Genomic DNA, 10,434 nt, shown 5'->3' with positions numbered 1-10,434 from the left:
TACAGAAACTGTCTGTAGTGCAGACACAGTTTTTAAATTCTGGGTATTCATCAGCCAGGACCTGGATGATTCTATTACATCCAATAGCGTCTTCTGCCTTGCATCTATTACCTAGAACTCACCATTAAAATTATAATGTTGTTAATGTTTATAAATGCTTAAGGGATATGGTTACATAAAACAATTCAATTGAAGCACAAAAATAATATGTTTTTCCAAGAGAAGATGGTTTGAACCTAGTTTTGTTTTAAAACCTGTCACGGTTTACAAATTTTAAATAATATTCAGATTGATATAATAAAGTTGTGCTACAATATTGCCTTCTTTTATTTGATCCGACCCATTGCCAGAATATCTGCTTCTGTTCTCATTTCCAAAGTACATAAAACCTTAAACTCATACCTTTTATTCCAAGTAGGTGAGGCACAGAGGCCAAACTAAAAAGGTGCGCAGGAGTCAAGGGGCACATCCTGAACTGAGGCACCGAGACCCTCATCTTGGTCCTGTGTAGAAATGAGGTTCCCGGTACAGGGATGGGAATTCACAGGGCAGGGTAAGGAACTGCCACGCAAAGGAGGAAGAGAGGGGACATAGGAGGGCCTAAACCATGACACAGTCCCACGATAATGGTGATGCTAACTCCATCCTGAGGGATGTCAGATCTGGTTCAGATCCCTCACTCACATGAGGGTGGCATGAGCCTACAAATGCCTGGCTATTTGGATATGTCCACGGACTGCTACGCTATAGAACAACTTCACTGCCTAAGTTTGGCAACGACAACAAATTTAAAGTAGTTCAAGAATATTCAGAGGTTTATTTTTTTTAATAATGAAAATAAGGGAGCAGTTAACATAAAAAATATGCAGAAGCCTTAGTTTGCCAGTCCAGTTTCAAGCCTATTGCTTGTGTGTGTGCTTGGACTCAATGATAAAGACACTCACTCAGGCTGTCAGGATATATTTTCCTTGTACGTGTAGTAAAAATAAAGAGCATGTACTAGTTTGTGGTACAAAAGTGAATCAATCAACCCTCTACTTTATGGACTAAAGGGTTTTAGAAACATTTAATTATTTATTATTGCTTAAGAAAGTTAGAAGAAATTTACATAAGAAGCAGTTTAATACCATTTACGAAAGGTTTATTTTGTGAAAGCCATGGTCTACCTTGTCAAAACAGGTACGCAGGCCCCCAAATCAGTGCATTTCCTCTCTTCGCCTCACAGATACTAAGTATCTTACAACATGTAAGATAAGGAGTATGTGGCTCACAAGATCCAGGCTGGTCATGGGGCAGCAGGAGGATGGGTTTTAATCTACGGAGCACGTACGCTATTGTCTCTGCTGTGTCAACAGCGATGTCTGGCTTCCTGCCTTGCCACTTCCCCGGTGACTATCATGGAGCGGCAGAGACTGAGTGCTCTAGTAAAACTGCAAAGCTGGCAGCCATGTGTCACCCCCGCTGCGGACAAGCTTTAATGTGATTAGAGTTTTAACGTCATTTATATGTTGTTGACACAAATAGCAATGGAAGGCAGTCCAGATGAAGGCCTGCAAGAGGAAACAGCGCATTTTGCCTGTGCCTGAAGGAATGAGGATCAGCTATTACGGAGCACACATTCCCATCCTGCCACCCCAAAATCCTTTTTCAAAGAGTGTCTGCATTGCCCTCTCTCCAGCTGCTGTTGCTGACTAGGGAGGTTTGGGGATGTGTTAAAATGTGCACTGCTGCAGGGGGACGTCGCAGTCCAGCAAGAGCTACAGTTGCCAGCCTCTCATCCCGCTTCACCTCTTGTATCAGAGGAGGAGAAGGTGATGGTGGCCGGGCTTGTCTGTATCTCTCCAACCCATCTCCAACTTGCCTTCTGCGTTTTTAGAAGTAAAGCATGACCCTGACCCTTAACCCTCACATTTCTTTCTTTTTCCAGTAGCCAAGGAGCTCGGGAGATCTACTGAACGTCAGAGACATAGAACACTCCCTGACAATAGAAATAGGGTGGAAAATATGTGGTGACATGGGAAGTACTGGGGCCCATGGAGGTGGATGGGTGGATATTCTACTCTGTATTTTATCAAGTGAGTAAGGGATAATAATAGAGTTTCACGAGAAAATTTCAGGAGAACAAATTCCAGGGGCAGAAAAAGAGCAATGAAGATCAGGAGAGGCTTGTGTAAAAATTAGCTAATTTACAATATTTATGATTGTCTTCTTCAAGGTCCTTCCACTTCAAGGATGGTGGTGAGAAAAGGTAGGAGAATAAGAAACACAAATTCAGGTATATTGTATGCAGCCCCACTTAGCTCATCTGTCTTTGTGACACTAACAAGTTGTGGTCAGGAGTCAGGTACAGCGGCTGTATTCAGAGTGGCCCCGTGTGCGGTGAACACATTGCGCTGAATCATAGCAGCTGACAACCGAGGGGTGAGAGGCAGGTTGTGGGGCTATGAACATACAAAGGCCATAGATAGAACCAGGAAGCACATCAGATTTATGGGGGTTCCTTGCCTGGCCTCTTGAAAGCTGTGTAGAAATAACCTATTATCTGTATCGGTCTGTTTGTACGCTGTGTTGATTCAGCTGTGATGAACAGCAGAAAATATTTTATTGCTGGTTTTCAATTATTGTTGCTTTACCATTGATTAGTTCTAGGTAATATATTGTAGCTTATACACACGCTTCCAAGGCATTTACAAAAAATGCTCTCTGTCCTAATGCTTGGCAGCCATTATTTATAATTCGATTTCTTTATATGTACATAATTTATATACATGGGACCACAGATAGAAGCATGACAGAGTAGAAGCTGACATTTCCAGGGTGATAATCTCTGTTCTTGCTCAGTCAGCTCTTCGGTCATCTCAGCGGGAATTGCACCTGAAGACTGCAGAGGAAAGTACTGGGTTTTTCCCTCTAGCACTGGTGAGACCACATCTGGAGTGCTGTGTCCAGTGCTGGGCTCCTGAGGACAAAGAGGGGCATGGGCATACTGGAGTGACTCCTGCAAAGTGTCACGGATGTGATTAATGGACCGGAGCATCTTTCCTATGAGGAGAGGCTGAGAGAGCTGGGATTTCTTAGCCTGGAGGAGAGAAGGCTCAGGGGTGTACCAATGCACATATCTGTGTGTATAAATACCTGATGGGGGGGAGCGAGTAATGCAGGGACAGACTCCTCAGTGGTATCCAGTGACAGGACAAGAAGTACAAGAAATTCCATCTAAAGGTCAGAAAAGACTTTTTTAATATGACGATGGTCTAACAGTGGAACAGGTTGCCCGGAGGGGTTTTGGTGCCTCCATCACCGGATATATCCAAAATCCAACTGGACACAATCCTGGAAGACAGCTTGCAGTTGACCCTGCCTGAGCAGAGGGTTTGGACTGGATCTCCAGAGGTCCCTTCCAACCTCAATGTTTCTGTTATTCTAAGAAAAATAAACTTTTCCAGATCTAATTCAAAATGTGATTCCTTAATATTCAAGAGATTTGAGATTTTTTTTGCCTTTGAACCCAGATGTTTCCAGTTCTGAAAAATTAAGAAAATGTGTACTCATGGTTAAATCAGAGCTCAGAAATTTCTATTTTTTTTCAGTGAAATAACAGAAGAAAAAAAAAAAAACCACGAAAAACCCAGATCTTAAAACCTTCATTCTGCAGTGCTGCAGCATTTTTGACATTTTCAGTGAAAAGTTTTGATTGCATCAAAATAAAATATTTCAGTCTTTTCCATCCTGACCTGGAAGCTGACTTACAGACATTTTCACTCCCTCTCTCTCTTTTTTTTTTTTTTCCCCCACTATATTTTGGCACAGAAGAGGAAATGGAAGAAGGATTTGAGTCAGAGGACTATGAACTGATACTCTGAAAATGCTGCTGTAGTGGTAGGGGAGCATTGATGGACACTTTGACAGAGAAAGAAGTGACTCAGACAATCATCTGGACACTGTTCCCAAACCTGCTCTGGAGAACAAAAGATGGAGGTCTTGATAATACACACATTTAACTTGGAGGTTACAGCCTGAGGGCCTGAGTTATTGAACTCATACCACAGAGTAGGAGTGTAATTATCATTTGTAGTTAGGTTTTTCATAAAGAAACTAGTGGAAGGAATATTTGCCTCATTGACTACTGCCTCCAACTAACACGTTTGCGCTCAGCACTGAAGTGCCTTTTCCATTCCTACAGCTCATCCATGAAGTTTTTAGTTTTGCACATGTGGAGTACTCTTGACAGACAGTATAATGTTATTTTTACTGATAACGCTGCTGGTAGATTTTCTCTCGCTGTTTCTGTGGGCTCTCTCAGAGGTACCATCAGGTGCTTGACTGTGGGTTTACACCCTTTGTGGTCATGGCACCTAATACGCATCTTTAGAATAATTTTTCCTAGACCAAACACAATATATGCATCCCTGCAATGCTGGAGAGTCCTTGCCAAAGGCTATTATCCTAAGGAAATATAGAGATGCAAAACCAAACAAGCAATCACAAGAAAAATTTATTTTCAGAAGGTTTCTCTGACCCAGTTACAAATACCATTAAGATGAGTGAATAAGCACATAGGACAATAAGTGAGGGAAATGGCATATAATGGACATATAATGGCATATAATGGACAATGCAATAAATCCAAAGGGGAGCCCACAGAAGTCATCATGCTGGCCTACTTCATCTGGTTGTGGGGTACAATGAAGAATAGGCTACAGTACAAATCCTGATCTTTATGTCAAGCAGTCTTGGTGCTAATGCCTTTGTGAATGATGTGAGAGAAGTAAATTCAGCTTCTTCTGGTTTGGGAAAGAGGTTTGGTTCCAGAGAACTCATCTTTAGACCACTGTCTTGAGCCTGAAAGTACTGCTTATTCCAATATGTTTTTTCAAACAGCAGCCATATCTTTTGAAACTGTTCTACTTCACATAAAATATTTAAAAACTCAATAGAACATGAGCTGAAGCCCACTTCCTTTGGGGACTGTTGTAACTATTAGGTTATGATGCATTTTTCATTTACTCTGTCTGTTCTTAAAAGTATTCAGCCATTCTGTGCAAAGCAGATATGTATCCAGAACAGGGCACACTAAAAAGGACACCTCAGAATATTTTCTGCTCTGATTGTTTTAAATACTGCGTTGCGACTTGGGACACAGGTTCAAATTTATGCAACAAATCAGACAGACATTCTAATAGAATGCCTCAGAGAGGCATTTGGATAGCTCACGCTGCAGGTGAATGTTGTAGCAATGGGCTATTGACCACGAAGTCAGGCAGCATCTTCTGCTGCCTGGCTTCCCACACAGACCAAATGTGAGACTGGATCCTGACATCAAGACAGACGGAGGGACATTCACTTTATCAACTCTGCTGCAGCTGAGGCTCAGAACCGATTGTGGCATCAGGACATGGCTGGTTTTGTTCAAATAATGTCAGTGTAAGAAGAGGGAGGTTTCTACAGACATATAGATACCTCTGATTCCCAGTGATGGAGAACCTGCCTTATGGAATTAAGTTGCTAGAAATGGCATTTATATACCTAAATACCCTTGGCTACATTTATGAACAGGACCAAGGCATGGGCTAGGCTAATGGCGAGTGACTGCGTCTACACTGCTGCATTTCTGCATGGTACCTAGTTTGGACCCAGCCAGCTAGCCTGTGAAGATAGTGTGGGCCTGGAGTCACTCCCAAAAAGTGGTTTTGTGCAGCCAGTGTGGGTGTAAGACAGTCTTAGTTGTATGGATACATGCTGCCCATGACAGTTGAACTCAGGGCCAGAAAACAGTCCCTGGCCCGTTTTATTTGCTAGTACCGATGTAGCCTTGGCAGATCAAGGCCCTTGACATTTATCAGTCAACAAAGGTGTCATTATTAGCTTAGTCTAATGACACTACCACACCATACACTCTTCTCCCTTCCATATTCACAGCAGCTGGCAAGTGAATACTCAACATTGAACAGCAAGCTGTCGGAGAGATTTAAAGAAAGAGAGAGATGGTGACTGATACCCAAGATTTGTTCAAGAAGATAATAGGTCTTTGGAGAAAGGAACATTTTCATCTGAATGACAACAGAGATTAGGATGACTTTCAGGTCAAACAACCTCCCACTTAAAACATATTTTACTTGGAAATGACGCACCAAGTGTTGGAAATGCAACAGAGACTGATTTTCTGCTTTCAAGGGTGTCACTTTGTAACCTGCACTTTATCGTACCATTGCTCCCTGCAAGTGAATCATCCTGACACGTAGGTACTATTCACTGAATAAATACAATGTGCCTCCCTACAACACAACTTTCTTTGAGGCATGATTTATTTGATTTGGTTCATATTCTAATACAATATTTGGAAATTATTCTAAGTAACTATTACACTGTTTTGGTTATGTTTTGTGAGATCATAAGATCATAGAATCATAGGATGGTTTGGGTTGGAAGAGACCTTGAAGATCATCTAGTTCCAACTCCCCTGCCATGGGAAGGGACACCTTTCACTAGACCAGGTTGCTCAAAGCCCCATCCAGCCTGGCCTTGGACACTTCCAGGAAGGGCGCATCCACAGCTTCCCTGGGCAATTTGTTCCAGTGTCTCACCATCCTCAGTGAAAAATTTCTTCTTGATATCTAATGTAAATCTCCCCTCCTCCAGTTTGAACCCATTCCCCCTTGTCCTATCACTACATGCCCTTGTAAAAAGTTCCTCTCCAGCTTTCTTGTAGGCCCCCTTCAGATACTGGAAGGGGCTATAGGGTCTCCGCGGAGTCTTCTCTTCTCCAGGCTGAACAACCCCAACTTATCACCTTATTTAAGAGAGACTGTGACTGTTACTGGAAGTAGCATTGGCCACTGTCAAAGATTTCAGAAGTTGACTGTCTTTTGCTATCAAAATTTGCTCTCTGAAATCTCACCGACTTCATTCAGTTACCACAGCAATATGATGACAAACTATGAATATGCAACCATTCAGCAATTCAAAATAAAGCTGTGTACACCAGAAAGAATTACCTGAAATATTGCAGACATCTTCAACAACATTCCAGACACTCTCACATCCATTTGCACCATTTATACATTGCTCCCTCAAGTGCAGACAGTCAGTAGTCTGGGCAGTAGATACACTTGTGAAGTACATGAACAACACTGTAAAAACAGAATATAATGACTATTTACTAAAATAGATATTGTACTGACCTTTTCATTTACACTTAGATTCTAACAATATAATTTACAGTAGTTTATCTATAGATTCAAATTTTCTACTAAGTTACTTTTTAACAGAATAAAACTTTTCCTCAGTTTCACAACTGGAAAAGTACATTTACATTTTAAATTTTGAAAGTTGCAGTGTGGCATATTTTGTATTGTTTTTACCTCAGTATTAGAACATCAACTATAGGAATATATGACATTAGTCCATAGATATACAGAAATGACTGCAGTTCTGAGACCCATAATAAATTATAGAAAGGAAGATAGTATAAAATTCAGATGAAACAACATTTTATTTGGATTGTAATTTCATCAATCTAGAGATGACACAGGAATTCCTATGAATAGACCATGTGAAAGATATTTGACAACTACACAACTGTTAGATAATAAATGAGATTTTATTTCATAATACAATACTCTTCAGCCTGTTTGTTTTTACTTCACAGATGCATCATTTCTTGAAAGCAACCCCCACATTTATGTCTTTATCTGCTTCCCTGAGTGCACTGATCCTGAAGGCCATGTTAATTGCATAAAAAAGTTCTGAAACTGAAGACTGATACAGAGGTTTCAAGGTAAAGAATTTTAAATCAGCACCACCTCTGGCTTATCAGTAGAAAATTAAATTGGTTGCCTTGCTAAGAAAAGACAAATCAGTTGGGGTTTAGCTCTTTCATCAACATTCCCATGGCAACACAACCTCTAATTTGTAACCATGTGTCTTAATTTTCTATAAAATTAAGTTTCAGACACTGATTTCAGGCCTTATCAAACTAGCTGTTGAACACCTGATGGGAGTGTTTTCCTTAGGTATTGAAGGACACAGCATCTCCCAGGTGAAGTCTCCTTTTTTTCCTTAAGTTCAGGGAAGTTCATATGGAATTTGAGGATTTTCCAGCACTGTTTAATTCCTTAAACATCATCTGCAAGAGGCATGAAATATTCCCACAGGACTTGTCCAGAACCTGTCCAGAGAAATTAAATGCTTCCAATGATACATGTGAGAAATAAGAAATTTAATATCAAATATCACTCTTAATAATCAGAAAGAATCACTGTTTAGAGGTTTATTGCACCTGGAAATGATGCTTACTTGTGCTACCATAAGGAACACTTTCCGGACCCATGTTGATAAAGATGAAGCAACATTTAATGCTTTATAACTGACAAGTGCAATAGCATCTAGTGTGGCTAAGAGACACAGAAGAAGCCACATGTGCTTACTATAGATGGTGCTAATCCTTCCCCCATTGTGCATATTCCTGCCGGTTCTCAGATCTATTCAGGGCTGGTTGTCATTTCAGTGATTTCCAGCCTGAAACACTCTTTTAGACTGCATCTGTCGGTCAGCCTGGAAGACTGATCGATAGAAACAGCTACTGCCACTTGAGGAATGTGCAGCTGGCTCATACCTAGGGAAATTTTTGGCTCATTATGACAACATTTTAGTCCTGGGACTGTCTCCAAATGTTCTTTCTAATTGTGAAATTGCTCACTATTTATTCAGTTGACAGAGAAAAAAAATGTTGCCAAATACATTACAGGTGAAAATGACTGTATATATAAGACAATTAAAAAAATTTAAAACCCAAAAACTTTTTAAGAAAAGGTATTTTGCTGAAAGACCATTTACTTATTTTGTAGGTGCTAACACAACAGAAGATTTATGCATCTGATCAGGATCCACACCACAAAACCTCTGTGCTGTCTTCCTCCAGTTAAGACAGCTTTTGAGAAGCAGTGGCTGAAAATGAATAGTCAAAGTAGGATGGATTGAGCAGCCATTTAGCAGCTCCTGATTCTTTGTAAGGATTATTTCAGAGTGTGTTTATTTTGAACCCACCTGGAAACTGTGCCTACGAAAAGGAGGAGATGCTTTTGTAAAATAAAAAGCTGAGTGGCATAATCTGTGACTGTAGCTAATTCAGTCTAAGAAAGGGCTTCTCTAGATCTAATGATGTGTTATGGATGGGTCTTTTGTTTCCTCAGCAGCACACAAGGGCATACTGTTGCAAGCATACATGAAACAAACCGGCCTATACGATTTTAGAAACCAGTACACTGTAGCTTATACAGTTGCTTAAATTGACAGTTATTACTTTAGTCATTCGCTTTAGTTAATTAGTGTTTGGAGTACTAAGTGAATGTCTTCTATTTAGAAGAGTTTAGGAGATATAGGAGTTAGTTTGTAGCTAAAACTTTCAGAGGGATCTGTTTTGACATGAAGACACATAAATTTAGGTTTATACAGGTGTCTGCATTTTTGAACAGGTGCCTCTCGATTCACTGGGTAGGTGTAAAATTCCCTGTTCTGTAGAATTTGGTGTCTAAAGTGGAAAGGGGAGAAAAAAATGAACATTTTAGCACCTTCATTTTGCAGATTGGGAACTGGGCAATGGAGGAATTAGCGTCTCTCCCAAGATTGCAGAATTATTATCAGGCAGATCATAATTAATAATGGGAAACCAAGCTGTGGTTTCTATCCAACAGTGAGAGCAGCAAGATAGGTCCAAAGGAGAAAGGCAAACTATATTTGAATATAGTTTGAATACAGTTAGAAAGTGATAAAGGACAACTTCACTCTAACACAACCTGGGCAGAACTACTGACAGAATGTCTTTAACAGTGGAGTATGAGTTTAGAGTAGTGGGATGTTAAAGAGAGAAGCAGCATGTATACAATATGTAGAGAGGGGAAAAGGAGAATAAAAGAAATTAAAATATACTTGTCTTATTTGTAGTCTCTTCTACCAAATCCTTCTATACCAGCTTTGTTGATTTTCCCTTTTTCTCCATTCAAACCCAAAGGGAAATGTCAATAGCCCTCTGTGTAGCACTGCCAGCACTAAATGCTTTCCACTCCACAAACAAGTGGGTGTTTACTCAGACAAGGCATCCCATTTGTGGGTCTCCTCGACGATTCAACTTCTTCTCACCTCTGGCACTGCCAACCCTGCTACCCTGCCTTACCTCCCGCTTCAGACACGCTACCTGGCGCCGGGCTGAAGCAGCCTGTGCCTAGCTGATGGGCCTGGAGGTCGCACACCAGTGCGAACCCCCAACAAGTACCTGCTGGCCCGCATCGTGAGTCTCCCCACGAAAAAGAGCAAGGGATGCAGCTATAAGGGGAATGCGCCGAGAGAGAGAGTGAAGAGGCCGGGGCGAAGCGAGGGTCCTGGCGATGCTGGGGGCTGCCTCCCTCCCCGCCTCCCGCGGCACTTACCGAGGCAGAG

At 41.1% G+C, this 10,434-nt stretch overlaps 1 protein-coding gene across 1 annotated transcript in view; it reads right to left on the bottom strand.

Moving 5' to 3' along the window:
* Positions 1 to 8,329, bottom strand: part of GFRAL (GDNF family receptor alpha like) — a 27,134-nt gene extending 18,805 nt beyond the window's left edge. The window contains exons 1-2 of the mRNA XM_009879839.1: positions 8,296 to 8,329; positions 6,996 to 7,130 (exon numbers count right to left, since the gene is read on the bottom strand). Coding sequence (XP_009878141.1) covers positions 6,996 to 7,130; positions 8,296 to 8,329 — 169 coding nt within the window. The remainder of the gene's footprint in view (positions 1 to 6,995; positions 7,131 to 8,295) is intronic.
* Between the last annotated feature and the right edge of the window lie 2,105 nt (positions 8,330 to 10,434).

The sequence above is a fragment of the Charadrius vociferus genome, unplaced genomic scaffold (assembly GCF_000708025.1).
Source record: "Charadrius vociferus isolate BGI_N301 unplaced genomic scaffold, ASM70802v2 scaffold342, whole genome shotgun sequence".
In the NCBI taxonomy this organism is placed as follows: domain Eukaryota; kingdom Metazoa; phylum Chordata; class Aves; order Charadriiformes; family Charadriidae; genus Charadrius; species Charadrius vociferus.
The sequence above is the reverse complement of the archived record's forward strand: the minus strand, read 5'-3'. Positions and strand labels throughout refer to the sequence as shown.